This window comes from Bos taurus, chromosome 15, assembly GCF_002263795.3.
Source record: "Bos taurus isolate L1 Dominette 01449 registration number 42190680 breed Hereford chromosome 15, ARS-UCD2.0, whole genome shotgun sequence".
NCBI classification, from domain to species: domain Eukaryota; kingdom Metazoa; phylum Chordata; class Mammalia; order Artiodactyla; family Bovidae; genus Bos; species Bos taurus.
In genome coordinates this window covers 34,866,683-34,882,322 of record NC_037342.1, presented here as the reverse complement: position 1 = coordinate 34,882,322, position 15,640 = coordinate 34,866,683, and the positions used below count along the sequence as shown (strand labels likewise).

The 15,640-nt window shown below is 51.7% G+C and overlaps 1 protein-coding gene across 1 annotated transcript in view; it reads left to right on the top strand.

Annotated features, from left to right (window-relative positions):
* The window catches only part of OTOG (otogelin), an 87,952-nt gene extending 77,091 nt beyond the window's left edge, over nt 1-10,861 (top strand). The window contains exons 50-56 of the mRNA NM_001304328.2: nt 127-202; nt 329-507; nt 1,229-1,333; nt 1,527-1,646; nt 6,784-6,829; nt 9,407-9,486; nt 9,610-10,861. Coding sequence (NP_001291257.2) covers nt 127-202; nt 329-507; nt 1,229-1,333; nt 1,527-1,646; nt 6,784-6,829; nt 9,407-9,486; nt 9,610-9,810 — 807 coding nt within the window. The 3' untranslated portion in view covers nt 9,811-10,861. The remainder of the gene's footprint in view (nt 1-126; nt 203-328; nt 508-1,228; nt 1,334-1,526; nt 1,647-6,783; nt 6,830-9,406; nt 9,487-9,609) is intronic.
* Nucleotides 10,862-15,640: the final 4,779 nt, after the last annotated feature.

Below are 15,640 nucleotides of genomic sequence, written 5' to 3'. Positions count from 1 at the left end.
CCAGCCCCCTCCCTACCCACTGCAAGGAAACTATGGACAGAGAGAGGGCCCCAGGTGGCAGGCTGCTCCCGACAGTGGGGCTAGGCCTCCCCAACCCTGGGGTGCTGACCTCCTCTGCCCACCCAGTGGGAGAAGTCCCAGCTGGACGAGGCGTTCATGCGCAGTGCGGAGAACGTGTGTGGCTGCGCCAAATATGAGTGCGGTAAGTGGGGAGGGGAGAGCTAGGGAGGTAGAGCAGGTTGGGCGGTCCAGGGCTGGGCCAGTCAGCGTGGGGCTGGTAGGGGTGCTGGGCTCTTGCTGACTGTCACCACCCTGCTCGCCCATCCAGTGAAGGCCCCCGTGTGTCTGAGTCGCGAGCTGGGGGTGATGCAGCCGGGCCAGACGGTGGTGGAGCTCTCGGCAGATGGTGTGTGCCACACCTCCCGCTGCACTGACGTGCTCGACCCTCTGACCAGCTTCTACCAGATCAACACCACCTCCGTGCTGTGTGACGTCCACTGTGAGGCGGTAGGGGGAGGGGGCTGGGGGCCCGGGGGGCTGGGTGTCTGTGGGGCCCTTCAAGCTCGCCCAAGCTCTTTGGACGAGTCTAGAGGGTGGGCATGGCGGGGGACCTCCAAGACCCCCTGTGCAAAGTGCCGAAGCCAGAGGGGAATAGCAAGAGTGCAGGCCTGGCGAGGGTGGACATTTGACAGAGAAAATACACATTTATTAAGCACCTACTTGTGCCTGGCACATTCCCTGTCATCTTGGTTTGTGTCTTTGTATTGCTACCATTTGTTGAGTGCTTCTATATGCCCAGTACCTAGGACAGCAACTGGCTTCTAGTAAGGCCTGGATCAGAATTAGTCGAGCAAAAGATGATGAAATTATTCCCATTTTTCAGATGAGAAAACTGAAGTTTAGGGAGGTCCAGCTGTTTGTCAACATTTCCCCAGGAACTGGGACCCAAACGAAAGTTTATCTGGAATGAATACTGGCACCCTTAATTAGCAGCCATGCCGTCTCTTGGTCCACTGGGGCTGAGTCAAGGAAGGGCTGTAAGGGAGGTTCAGGGTACATAACGACGGCCTTCCTACTCAACATTGAAAGAGGCTAGGGGTTTCCTTCCCAGCCATCTCCAGCGCCCCTCCTCTGGTTTCTGGGCTCAGGGACAAGCAGAGAGTGGGAGCGCAGGAGGGTGGAGGTGGGCCCCAGGGCTGAGCCCATCGCGTCCCGCCCCGTCCTACAGAACCAGGAGTACGAGCACCCGAGGGACCTGGCAGCCTGCTGCGGCTCCTGCAGGAACGTGTCCTGCCTCTTCACCTTCCCCAACGGCACCACCTCCCTGTTCTTGGTATGCCGCCCTTAACTACACAGCTAGGAAGGGGTCCCAGGCAGGGACACCTAGGACCAGCTCCCAGGACTGGGTCCACATGGGGTCCTGGGCAGTGCCAAGTTCTGGGTGGCACCTGTCCTCAGAGCTGTGCCCTGTTGGTTCACTTGGGCCATTGTCCCCAAGCCCCCATCACCCCCCTCTGTCCCCCCAGCCCGGGGCGTCCTGGATCGCAGACTGCACCCGCCACCACTGCAGCAGCACTCCCTTGGGTGCCGTGCTCGTCCGCTCGCCCATCAGCTGCCCGCCGCTCAACGAGACCGAGTGTGCCAAGGTCAGTGCCAGCCACCTCTCCCTACAGCATGGCTGGAGGCCAGGGGTACTGGCTGTCTTAGTGGTGGTGGTGGGTAGGGGCAGGGGTGTCTTTTGGTGTGGAGATGTGTGGAAGGAGGTCTTCCCTGGAACCTGGACGTATCCAGCCACCTTGACTCCACCCTAACTCCACACCTCTCCATGTATCTTTGCTCTGACCCCATCATACTGCATCTACACACATCACATGAGCGCATCCAGATGCACACAGACATACACACATTCTCAGCACACTCATATACACACCACCGTGGGCAGTCAGCCACCCTCAGGCACCACACACTCCACAGGGCCGTTAACACCTCATCAGGCCAGTGCGCATGCCACACACCAAGGCACACTTGCACACATGCATCACACAGATGTATTGTTCAGTCCTGCAGTGCTAGCATGGAGAGCTGTCATTCTGCACACACCTAAAGGAAAAGATTTCCTGGAGGGTTTAGGCCTATAGTTGAATTATTAGAGTTCCTGACATTCAGTTCAGTTCAGTTGCTCAGTTGTGTCTGACTCTGCAACCCCATGGACTGCAGCACGCCAGGCTTCCCTGTCCATCACCAACTCCCGGAGCTTACTCAAACTCATGTCCATCGAGTCAGTGATGCCATCCAACCATCTCATTCTCTGTCATCCCCCTTTCCTCCTGCCTTCAGTCTTTCCCAGCATCAGGGTCTTTTCCAGTGAGTCAGTTGTTCGCATCAGGAGGCCAAAGTATTGGAGTTTCAGCTTCAACATCAGTCCTTCCAATGAATATTCAGGACTGATTTCCTATAGGATGGACTGGTTGGATCTCCTTGCAGTCCAAGGGACTCTCAAGAGTCTCCTCCAACACCACAGTTCAAAAGCATCAAGTCTTCGGCGCTCAGCTTTCTTTATGGTCCAACTCTCACATCTATACATGACTACTGAAAAAACCATAGTTTTGACTAGATGGATCTTTGCTGGGAAAGTAATGTCTCTGCTTTTTAATATGCTGTCTAGGTTGGTCATAGCTTTTCTTCCAAGGACCAAGCATCTTTTAACTTCATGACTGCAATCACCATCTGCAATGATTTAGGAGCCCCAGAAAATAAAGTCTGTCACTGCTTCCACTGTTTCCACATTTATTTGCCATGAAGTGATGGGACCAGATGCCATGATCTTAGTTTTCTGAATGTTGAGTTTTAAGCCAACTTTTTCACTCTCCTCTTTCACTTTCATCAAGAGGCTCTTTAGTTCTTCACTTTCTGCCATGAGGGTGGTGTCATCTGCATTTCTGAGGTTATTGATATTTCTCCCAGCAATCTTGATTCCACCTTGTGATTCATCCAGCCCAGAATTTCTCATGATGTACTCTGCATGTAAGTTAAATAAACAGGGTGACAATACACAGCCTTGACATACTCCTTTCTCAATTTGGAACCAGTCTGTTGTTCCATGTCCAGTTCTAACTTTTGCTTCTTGACCTGAATACAGATTTCTCAGGAGGCAGGTCAGGTGGTCTGGTATTCCCATCTCTTTCATAATTTTCCACAGTTTATTGTGATCCACACAGTCAAAGGCTTTGGCATAGTCAATAAAGCAGAAATAGATGTTTTTCTGGAACTCTCTTGCTTTTTTGGTGATCCAGCAGATGTTGGCAATTTGATCTCTGGTTCCTCTGCCTTTTCTAAATCCAGTTTGAACACTTGGAAGTTCTTGGTTCATGTACTGTTGAAGCCTGGCTTGGAGAATTTTGAGCATTACTTTGCTCGTGTGTGAGACAAGTGCAATTGTGCGGTAGTTTGAGCATTCTTTGGCATTGTCTTTCTTTGGGATTGGAACAAAAACTGACCTTTTCCAGTCCTGTGGCCACTGCTCAGTTTTCCAGATTTGCTGATGTATTGAGTGAAGAACTTTAGCAGCAGCATCTTTTAGGATTTGAAATAGCTCTACTGGAATTCCATCACCTCCACTAGCTTTGTTCGTAGTGATGCTTCCTAAGGCCCAGTTGACTTTGCATTCCAGGTTGTCTGGCTCTAGGTGAGTGATCACACCATCGTGATTATCTGGGTTGTGCAGATCTTTTTTGTACAGTTCTTCTGTGTATTCTTGCCACCTCTTAATATTTTCTGCTTCTGTTAGGTCCATACCATTTCTGTCCTTTATCGAGCCCATCTTTACATGAAATGTTCCCTTGGTATCTCTAATTTTCTTGAAGAGATCTCTAGTCTTTCCCATTCTAATGGGAAAGACTCTCTATTTCTTTGCACTAATCACTAAGAAAGGCTTTCGTATCTCTCTTTGCTATTTTTTGGAACTCTGCATTCAGATGGGTATATCTTTCCTTTTCTCCTTTGCCTTTAGCTACTCTTCTCAGCTGTTTGGAAGGACTGCTCAGACAGCCGTTTTGCCTTTTTGCATTTCTTTTTCTTGGGGATGGTCATGATCACTGCCTATGATCCTGTACAATGTCACAAACCTCTGTCCATAGTTCTTCAGGCACCCTGTCTATCACATCTAGTCCCTTAAATCTATTTCTCACTTTCACTGTATAATCGTTAGGGATTTGATTTAGGTCATACCTGAATGGTCTAGTGGTTTTCCCTACTTTCTTCAATTTAAGTCTGAATTTGGCAATAAGGAGTTCATGGTCTGAGCCACAGTCAGCTCCCGGTCTTGTTTTTGTTGACTGTATAGAGCTTCTCCATCTTTGGCTGCAAAGAATATAATCAGTCTGATTTCGGTGTTGACTATCTGGTGATATCCATGTATAGAGTCTTCTCTTGTGTTGTTGGAAGAGGGTGTTTGCCATGAGCAGTGTGTTCTCTTGGCAAAACTCTATTAGCCTTTGCCCAGCTTCATTAGGTACTCCAAGGCCAAATTTGCCTGTTACTCCACGTATCTCTTGACTTCCTACTTTTGCATTCCAGTCCCCTATAATGAAAAGGACATCTTTTTTGGGTGTTAGTTCCAGAAGGTCTTCCAGGCCTTCATAGAAACCATTCAACTTCAGTTTCTTCACCATTACTGGTCAGGGCATAGACTTGGATTACTGTGATATTGAATGGTTTTCCTTGGAAATGAATAAATGTCATTCAGTCATTTTGAGACTGCATCCAAGTACTGCATTTCAGACTCTTTTGTTGACTATGATGGCTGCTTCATTTCTTCTAAGGGATTCTTGCCCGCAATAGAAGATATAATGGTCATCTGAGTTAAATTCACCCATTCCAGTCCATTTTAGTTCGCTGATTCCTAAAATGTCAATGTTCACTCTTGCCATCTCCTGTTTGACCACTTCCAATTTGCCTTGATTCATGGAACTAAAATGGCACCCCACTCCAGTACTCTTGCCTGGAAAATCCCATGGACTGAGAAGCCTGATAGGTTACAGTCCATGGGGTCGCAAAGAGTTGGACATGACTGAGTGACTTCACTTTCTTTCACTTTTCATGGACCTAACATTCCAGGTTCAGATGCAATATTGTTCTTTACAGCATTGGACTTTACTTCCATCACCAGTCACATCCACAACTGGGTGTTGTTTTTGCTTTGGCTCCTTTTGGCTCCAAAATAACTTTCTGGAGTTATTTCTCCACTGACCTCCAGTAGCATATTGGGCACCTACTGACCTGGGGAGTTCATCTTTCAGTGTCCTATCTTTTTGCTTTTTCATACTGTTCATGGGGTTCTCAAGACAAGAATACTGAAGTGGTTTGCCATTCCCTTCTCCAGTGAACCACATTTTGTCAGAAGTCTCCACCATGACCCATCCATCTTGGGTGGCCCTACATGGCATGGCTCATAGTTTCATTGAGTTAGACAAGGCTGTGGTCCATGTGATCAGATTGGTTAGTTTTCTGTGATTGTGGTTTTCATTCTATCTGCCCTCTGATGGAGAAGGATAAGAGTCTTATGGAAGCTTCCTGATGGGAGAGACTGATTGAGAGGGAAACTGGGTCTTGTTCTGATGGGCCGGGCCATGCTCAGTAAATCTTTAATCCAATTTTAAATTGGAGGGCTGTGTTCCCTCCCTGTTGTTTGACCTGAGGCCAAATTATAGTGGAGGTAATGAAAATAATGGCGACCTCCTTCAAGAGGTCCCATGCACGCACTGCTGCACTCAGTGCCCCTGATGTAGCCTGATGCAGGCCACCGCTGACCCACGCCTCTGCCAGAGACTCCTGGACATTGACATTAATACTGAGCTTTTAACGATTTCTGGTCTCACCTAGAATACAATTACACACATCCAGTCATTCTCTCTCATTCATACCGACACACATATGCAAAATCACACATAAATCACAAAAATCACACACATATACTGAGACCCACACACACACACACACACACACATACTTATTTACAAAGAACTGTCACATCCATTCTTTTATCCATTTCACTGTAGAGGAGAAGGGCTATCAGGGATCATTGTCCCATTTTAGACGTGGGAGAATGGGCTTCCCTGGTAGCTCAGTGGTAAAGAATCTTGCTGCCAAGTAGATGTGAGTTCGATCCCTGGGTTGGGAAGATCCCCTGGAGAAGGAAATGGCAACCCCACTCCAATATTCTTGCCTGGAAAATCCCATGGACAGATATGGGCTACAGTCCATGGATTCGACTTAGCGACTGAGCAGAAGCACAAGCAGGAGAGATGGCAAAACTGAGTCCAGAGGAAAGAGGTATCTTATCCAGGACTGAGAGAGAGCCCAGACCACTGCTCCACATAGGTCAGTCCCTTCCCTCTCCCTCCCCTGACCCTCTGTGCAGGAAACACTAAGCGGGCTGACAGTGCCGGGGGCAGGGTACATAAGGAGAGCTACCGCCACACAGACAGGAGGCCCTGGCACCCTGCCCCATCTCTACCCAGCCTCCAGCCTCACTGGGGGCTGAGGTAGTCTTAGATCCAGTGTCCCAACCAGTCAGGTTAGGCTTTGTGACTCTTAATGATGGCCAGCCCAGGGGCCCTTCCCGCTCTGGCCTGGGCCTACTGGACCACTGAGCCTGGAACTCCTGCCCTGGAGCATCATGGGAGGAAACAAGTCAAGACTCTTGCAATCTTTGTGCCTCTTGCTGACATCTTGGCTCCTGGCCTAGACAGAGTCTGCCACCCACCTCTTCTCCTCTCCCTCTAGGTTGGGGGCTCAGTGGTACCTTCCTTGGAAGGATGCTGCAGGACATGTGAGTGAGCAAATGTAGGCCATTGGGGGTGGGGAGGGGGCTCTGGTCGGGGGTACAGGGTATCATGTTGGGGCTCAGAGGGCCAGGTTCCTGGCCTGGCACCTCTGGTGGTGGTTCTTTCTGAGGGAGTAGATGAAGAGATAACACTTCCACCGTGGTGTTCACAGAGCTGATGTAGGGCTGCAGGTGGGCAGGGGCCATGCTCACATCCCTTTCCCAATAAAAGGCCTCTGCTCCTTATTGGACATGGGGGACATTGGGATGTTGGATCCAGGAGGTCAGTAACTCCCCAGCTACTCTGCCTCCTCCGGGCATGCCATGACTTCCAGCCCAGATGCCCCTGCGTGAATTCTCCTGTGCTCAGGAGCCCTGTCTTGGAGGTGCCTCCTGGGTGGGCCTTAGGCGCACGGGCTCCCTGACCAGGTCTGAGTGAGAGCTCTGAGCATCTGTCCTCACCCCTACCCCGGGAACCCACAGCCCCAGCTGCATGTGTGTGTGTGCTCCCATCAGCCTGAGGACCTTTGACCCCATGCCTCTCATTCCCCAGGGCCCTTGACCATCCCATGGAGGGATGTAGGATATGGGACCCTTTTATGTCCAGCTCACATATTCCAAGGACACTGAGCTCAGTGCCTCATTGGCTGATCTCTGTCCCCTGAGGATCACAAAAGAGTTGTGCCTCTGTTTCCTGGCACAACTCATGCTCTCTGAATGTCCCAGGTGCTCCATGTGACCTGTGACCCGTGTCCCTCTCCCCAGGTTTCCCGGGGACCCTGCTTCCCGTGGTCCCCATTAGCCCCGCCTCTCCTCCACGCGTTATTGTCCACTGCCACCCAGGTACTCCTCTTGGAAGCCCGTGGGACGGAGGCGTGTAGCTGCATTGCTATTTCCAGCAATGTCCCTAATGCTAGGTGGCCCCAAGCCCTGCGGGTGGGGGAGGGGGCATGGTGCCCCAGCTCCCTGCTGCTGGCAAAGGCCATAGGCCCGCAGTGCATGCTGGGTAGCAGGCTGCACCCTGGGCTTGCATGGGGATGCTTCAGCAGTGCCCACTCTCCTGGCACCGCATGCCCACCAATGCCCAGTGGTTTGCTCCCACTGGTCACTCAGCTGGTCTCAGCCCAGGACCCTGATGCCATGGCCAGGACAGTCCTTGGTTCTTCTGCTTCCTGGGACTAGAGAAGGAGGAAAAAGTGCACTTAGCTCTGGCAAGGAGACCTCCAGCAGGTGTGGTCAGAAACCCACTGTGGTGAAGCCCAGAGGCCAGAAGAGAGGATTCCACCCCATTTCCTGTGGGCACACTGGGGTCACAGAGGGAGTCTATGCATCTGGCAAATATTTGTTTAGCACCAATATGCCAGGCCTTGTTCTAGGCCCTGTAGATAAAGCAAAAATGACACAGTCTCGTGGAGTTGCCGTTTTAGTGGGGGAGTGAAAGTGTGAAAGTCGCTTAGTCGTGTCCGACTATACAGTCCATGGAATTCTCTAGGCCAGAATACTGGAGTGGGTAACCTCTCCCTTCTCCAGGGGATCTTCCCAACCCAGGGATTGAACCCAGGTCTCCTGGTTAGGCAGATTCTTTTTACCTGCTGAGCCCCAAGGGTAAAGCTATATTGCTTAGTGGGAGAGACAGAATGGCAAGTAAATTACAGTAAGATGGATGTAACTGGGTTATGGGGGTTGAAATTTATGCACTTGGGGGTGGGCTTCATTAAGAAAAGGATCCCAAACTTACAAGAGTGAAGATTTACTTAGAATGAGAACTCATAACAAATTGTGGAAGGAGCCTGTGCAAAAGAAGACCCTAATGCTTATGTGTCAAGAGCATCATTTCACATCTGTCTCTCAGGATGGTGACAGTGCCCTGGGTAGAAATAGGGAAGGGAGGGATCAGGGAAGGAGGTTGGGTGGAGGGAGGATGCTGTTGTTTAAGAAGAGGATCAGGAAAGGCCTTGGTGAGGGAATATTTGAGCAGGTGAGGGTGTGCATGAGCCATGTGACTGGTTGTGGGAAGCATGGTCCAGGAAGAGGGTTTATCATGGACCGTGATAAGCATGGTCCATGCTTATCAGTTTCTATCTCTGCGATGGCCACGTGAGGTGGGCCTGTCGTGTTTGATAGCTATGGAAGCCGAGTGATCCTGCTGTGTGCGAGCATTGACTATGCTAGGGACTGGGGCTTCCATTCACTCCAGAAACTGCAAAATCTGAATGCTTGAACAAAAGCTCAGAGAGGGGACAATACACACCCAGGGTCACCAATGGCTTAGAGACAGGTATTGGGGCTTGGGTAGAGGGGCAGCTTGCTTTGTCCCCAGATCCTCCTCTCCCCTAGCCCAGAGCCCCCAGGCCATCTCAGGCATCCTTCTCTGTCTCACCATCTCCCCTGCCTTGCCGCCTCCAACTCCTTCCGGGGCACTGGGTCACGAGCTTTTCCTCTGATTGGGAGGGACTCTAATGTGGGGCACTAACGCTGGTGGAGGGGCCCTCCAGCATGACACTAACCCCCCCAGTCTGGCCCAGCCTGCAGCCCCGGGAGCACTCCTTAGCCGTAGCTGCCTCACTCACCCTGTCCCCGCAGGTAAAGAGGATGGGCGCTCCTGCAAGAAGGTGACAATCCGCATGACCATCCGCAAGAATGAATGCAGGAGCAACACCCCTGTGCGTGGCCCTGGCAAGACGGTGGGGGTGGGGTGGGGTGGGGGCGAACCGAATATGGGAATGGAGGGAGCTTTGGGGGGAAGGAAGCCTCACAGGCCGCCTCACTGGCCTGCCTATCTCCAGGTGAACCTAGTGTCCTGTGATGGGAGGTGCCCGTCTGCCAGCATCTACAACTATAACATCAACACCTACGCCCGCTTCTGCAAGTGCTGCCGTGAGGTGGGCCTGCAGCGGCGCTCCGTGCAGCTCTTCTGTGCCACCAATGCCACCTGGGTGCCCTACACGTTGCAGGAGCCCACCGACTGTGCCTGCCAGTGGTCCTGAGGCCTGGGGGCGGGGGCTGGCCGGACCACTGTCTGCTCTGGCTGGCCTAGTGTAGGGTGGGCGGGGGCGGGGGCACTAAAAGTATGGAGAGCTGGTATGTGCTGAGGGTGGAATGGGCAGAGCACAGAGAGTGACCAGAACCGGCCGCACTGGCCCATCCTGCCTCTCCCTCCTCCACATGTGGGAGAGTGCCACAGCTTGGGGCTCAGGGAGCTCAACTCTATCCCTGGCTGGAGGTCTGGGAAGGGCCCTCTGTCACTGGAGACTCTGGCTGCAGTGTTGGTGGAGGAGGAGACAGCTTTCCTGAGAAGCTGGGACCAAGGCTGTACCCAAGACCCAGCAGAGAGCCTGGATCTGATGACCCATCCTCCTCCTTGGCCCTCTGGACCACAGAAGAACCACAAACTCAGTCAAAGGAAAGAGGGCTTTAATTGCAACACCCGGATGTGCTCAGTGCTGTCCAGGAGGGCTTCCCAGAAGCAAAGAGGGTGGGTTCCCAAGCCCATGTGCTCTCACCAGTATCTATGAGGTCAGGTCCAGAGACTGTTCAGTGTGTGTTCAGTGACCTTCAAGTTTGCCATAACCCAGAGAGGGGAGCCCTGGTAGTCTGTCATTGATCTTGTAATTCAGGAAAGGCTTTAGAAGAACAGGGCCATACTCACCTGCACTCTCACCTGCCAATGCCCAGCTCTCTGCTTCATGAGACGGTCCAGTAGGAGAGCAATGGTCAGTGGGAAGTGAGGCCTGATGCGTGTGTAGCCGTCTCTGAGCGTCTGTCAGAGCCTGGTCTCTGAGCCACAGCGTCCTTCCTAAAGCCAGCCTGGGGCTCCCTCCACACCCCACCACGTGCCACTTTGTGCTTCTGGGTCCAAAGGATATGAACGTGAGGGTGTTCTGACCCCAGCACTGCCCTGTATGTCTGAAGACGTGTGGCTGCCCTGGCGCCCTTGGGATGGGGGCCCTGTGCCAGGATGGTCCTCAGCTGTTCCTGCAGCCTCTTCGTTCCTGTATCTGTATTCTGTTTGTATATCCAATAAACCACAGGAACCCATCAGGCCTCTGAGCATCTCTGAAGGTGTCAGGTTTGCTTTGAATCTGAAGGAATTTCAACTCTGAAGACAAGACCCTATTTTAGGACCCTGGAGGTCACCCTGACTTCTCCTGCTCCACCCTCACTATACACTTACAGGTGGCCACACATTCTGATGATCACACTCATCTCTGGAATCACAGTGTTTCTGGGTATCCATCCCCACCCAGGTACCCCCTCCTGCCTGCTTCTCCTGGAAACCCACCTCACACCCCAACCCTATGGCTTAAACTCCCAGTCCTGTTGCCCTAGCTTCCTCCTGGGGAACCAAGTCTTTTAGGCTAAGACACGAATGAAAGGTTAACAAGAAGCAAATCACCAACCAGCATGCTTCCTGCTCTGCAATGGGGGAAGATAGCGAAAGGTGAGGATGTCAAACCTAAATCAACACTGCTCAGTGGCATTCAAGAAGCCAGTACCCATAGTGCTGATATGAGTGTTCATTGATACAATTATGAGATGTTGATTTACATTAAAAATGCACATACCCTTTGACTCAGCCATCTTATTTCTAGGAAGCTGTGGTGGGCTGAGCAGCGGTCCTCCAAAAACATCCACATTCAGTGCCAGGAGCCTCTGAATGTGTCCCTTACATGGTAAAGGGGCTTTGCAGATGTGATTAAGTTCAGGATCTTGTGGTGGGGAGATGATCCTAGATTATTCAGGTGGGCCCAAGGGAATCACAGCAGGATAAGTGTCAGAAGAGATGCGATGATAGAAGCTGAGGCTGGAGGTTATGGTAATTTGTTACAGCATCAGGAAACGAACACAGCATCTAAAGAAGTAATTCCTAAAAAGAGGCGTGTGCCAGGATGTTTATGGCACTTTATCTTAAGTTAAAAAAAATAGATAACTTTAAATGCCTATCATTAGGGAAGGATTAAAATAACCTAGTACAGTCACACCAAAGAATACTGTATAGCCTTTTAATAAACTGATATGGTGGGCTCTTCAGAATATGTTAAATGAAAGAAGGAAATTGTGGGTCAGTTCCCAGAGAATGACCTGCTTCCTTCATGCACCTATGCAGGGACACACACACACACACCCCACCTACCCACCATATCCCTCTCATTCCCTTGAAGGGTTTTTAGGACTAAGGAGGCCCTTCCTGGCTGTTTGGGCCGGCTGGTTCCACGTCAGCATTGGTCCTGGAATAGCCTGTTGGGTTCTGAGGGTCCCAAAGGCTGCCACTGCATACAGAAGGTTGAAGTGACCACCCCCGAAGAGCCTCAAGGCATGTCTATAGCATCTTCCCCATCCTCGGTTTCCTCCCCACTCTCTGCACGTGACTTAAAGCTTGAGGGAACCCTGGAGGCCACACACCAGACAGGTAAGGAAACGGAAGCCCAGGACCCGGCCATCAGAAAGTTGGTAGCGGAGCTGGGCGGCCGTCCAGCCTGCAGCCCCCTGTGACGTATTTGCCAACACGAGGGGCTTTGAGCTCCAGAACGATCCCATTTTCCTTGCTTCAGGCTCAAGTTCCCGCCCTGATTTTCTGGGCTTAATCCTCTTCCTGTGGAAATCAATAAGGACATTGTGATGGAATGATTCACGTTCAAGGTCAGGCCGGAGCAAATTGGAGGCGACATGCTGATTTTACTGCCCTCACTTAGAGGGGAGCCAATCCTGCTCTCAGATTCCTTAACCCTTTCCTTGCCTCTCCCATCTGCTGTGTCAGCACCTGCCCCAGCTTCAGGCTTCTCCCCCAGGCCTAGGTCTGTTCGCCCACCTGTGGCCCTGACTTTTACATCTCCCTAAGCCTCTGACCACCCAAGCCTTGAAGCCTCACACACTTGTAGTGGTGGTTTGGGGGAGGCAGATTGCAAACATAGCCCCAAACCAAAAAGGAACAACTTCAAGGTGAAGGTTAAATGCTGCCTGAGTAAGTTCACTGGCCATGTCTTGCCTCAGGAAATCTCAGAGCAGAGTGTTTCCTTCTTCCAACCTTCTTTTTAGAATTCAGGTCCCCTCTTGCTTTCTTGGGTTCTCCAACAAGGGAAGATGGAGAAGCAGGAGGACCCAACTCCTTTTTTTTTTTTAAATGAATAGCAACTCAGATCTTTTCTTGGGCTGAAACATGATAGAAGTTTATCTCCCTCTTACTATTGAAAAGGAAAACTAGATGTTCCTGTGTAGCTGGAACCTCGCATCCAAAATGATTCAGAGACCCTGGCTCCTCTGTCTTGAGGGTCTACTGTCTTCAGCACGAGCCTTCAAAAAGTGCTGTGCTTGTCTGCACCCCAAGAGGAGTGCAGGGAGCATGCACTGCAGGTTTGAGGGAGCAGGACTGAAAGTGTCTGGCTCTCTTCCACTCGCATCCCACTGGCCAGAACTCAAGTACATGGCCACACCTAACTGCAAGGGAGGCTGGGAGACGTAGTCCAGCTGTATGCTCAGGAAGAAGTAGAGGTGGGTCTGGTGGACGGTATCTTCTCAGGGAGGAGGTAGAGATAGTGTGGACGATGCTAGGGAGTTTGGCTGAGGAAACAGAAAAGAGAAAGGGCATAAGGTCAAAGGAAAGTTTGCTTGTTTGCTGGTTTGAGGAGGGCAGTGATTTGACCATATATCCTGGAAGGAGCCAGTGGAGAGAGAAATGTTTTGCTGGGAAAGAGATCTAGGCTCTTAGAGGTCCCGTGGGTGGCACAAGGAGAGACAGTGATGGACAAAGCTGCCTCTGGCTGGATAGACCCTGCCCTGGATTTCTATTTATCTCTGTGCCCCCAGTGTCTAACACAGGGCACTGAAAAAAGAGAAATAATATGCCTTTAAACATGAAAGCAAATGACCCGGGCAGCAAGAAGTTAAAGGGTATGGGGTGGGCTGAGCTGGGAGCCAGGTGCCCCCCACATACCGTGGCAGTGCCAGTTAATCCCCTGCAGCAGGCAGGAGGCCTGCACAGCTGTCTTTCCCAAGCTGGAACCATACCCTACCCAGCCGTTTGCCCAGAGGTCTGGGCAACCCATGGATGGGGACGAGGGCGGGGGCGATAGGTGGGCAACACGGTGGGTGCTGGTACAGCCCCTGCACCCTTGGAGAACTTGTTCTCCAGAGCTGAGCATCCTCTGGGCTTGTTGCTCAGCCCCCATTCTCCATGAAGACCCGCCTCCCTCTGGGCCAAGTGTCCTCCCCAGGCAGCTAAAGCCAAACTCCGTCTCTGTTCCTCCCACACCATGTCTGTTCCCGCCTCTGCCTGTGGCCTGTGCCTTACCCGGAATGTCCTTGTTCTCCTTCCCTCTAGGCAGCTCCTCCCACCCTTCAGACCAGCCTAGACTCCTACCTCACTGCAAAACTCCAGCCCACAGGATCCTTCTCTGTGGCCATTAGCACCACCCCCTACCCCCAGCCCTACATTCTGATTCTCTGGGGTGTCCCATGCCAGCTTCTGGGGTGTCCCAGTGCTCTGCTCAGGGAAGAGGGAGGCAGGCCAGCCTCCAGCGTTTATTTATTATTCACCCATATCTCATTTACAACACAGGAGGAAGCTAAGGCTCAGAAAGGTTAAGCAACTGCACAGCTCAAGAGTGAGGAAGGCAGGACTTGAGCCCATGCTTGCTTAACTCCAGAGCCCCTACTCATGCTTTCCTTCTTAACTCTAGAGGAACAGGAGCATGAAGAGGATCATGGGGTGCCTGGTAGCTAGTATTCCAGCCCCTTCTCCTCTAGGAGGCCAGAGGGGACAATGGAAAGAGGGCTCTAGTCTCTCTTTGGTTAGTTACCAGTTATAGGAATGCTGGAAAATTTCAAGCCTCCATCCCTCATTGTGAAGAGGGCTGACAGGTTCTGCATCCTAAGCTTGGCATGAGGGTCAAGTGAGCTCATGGATGGGAACGGGCTGGACAACTGCAAAGGCCGTGACTCTGTGTGAGGCTGCCTGGCTGAGCCAGGAGATCTCAGCCCAGCTGCACCCAGGACAGGAGAATAAAAGGGGCCAGGAGTCCCAACCAGCCACGGCCCACCCTTCATCCAGGAGCTCTAGGGCTCATCTCTGGCCTTTGCCTCTTCTGGGCCCCAGCCTGCAGTGCACCTGGCCTCCACTCTACCTGAACTTGGTCACCATTTACAGACTATTGGAGATGAAGACAGAACAGGAGGCCTTGGAAGAGCCTGGACTATGGGGCCAGGCTCTGTCTCTGAGCAGATGTGTGATTCCTTCTCTCCAAATTCTCAGTTTCCTTGTCACTAAAATGGGAGAATCTGGCAAAGTGATGGTGAGAATGTTTCTGCATAAAGCCCCTGGCCTACGGGAGATGTTGAATAGAGCTACTATTACCACTGTGGACAGAACCGTAAAGATCAGCTTCAAATACCACATTTTCAGGAGCAGCAAATAGATCCTAGAGAGACAGTGACTTATACAAGCTCTCACTGCAAAGTGAACAAAGGTGGAAGAAGAATCAAATGAGTCCAAACCCAGAGCTCCTTTCTCTTCCTCCTCCAGGGAGTCTTCCCTGAGCTCCAACCCAAGCCACCTCCCCACTTCTACCTCACGGTCTCCGCTGCTGTGTGAGACACCTGCTGGGGCTTTGTCTTCTTCTGAGACAGGGCCTGAGCCTCTTGCTCCTGCTCTAGCCTCCCCAACAGTAATTATCACAAGGCTGGCTCCTCTGCAAGGTGTTCAGACCCAACCCGGGGATGTTCCTGGGATTTGGTCGAACTGGGCAACATCCACTCCCAGGATGGAGGGGAGCGAGGAGCAAGAGAGGGAAGGGTTAAAGGCTTGGCAGCTGGGGAGGGCAG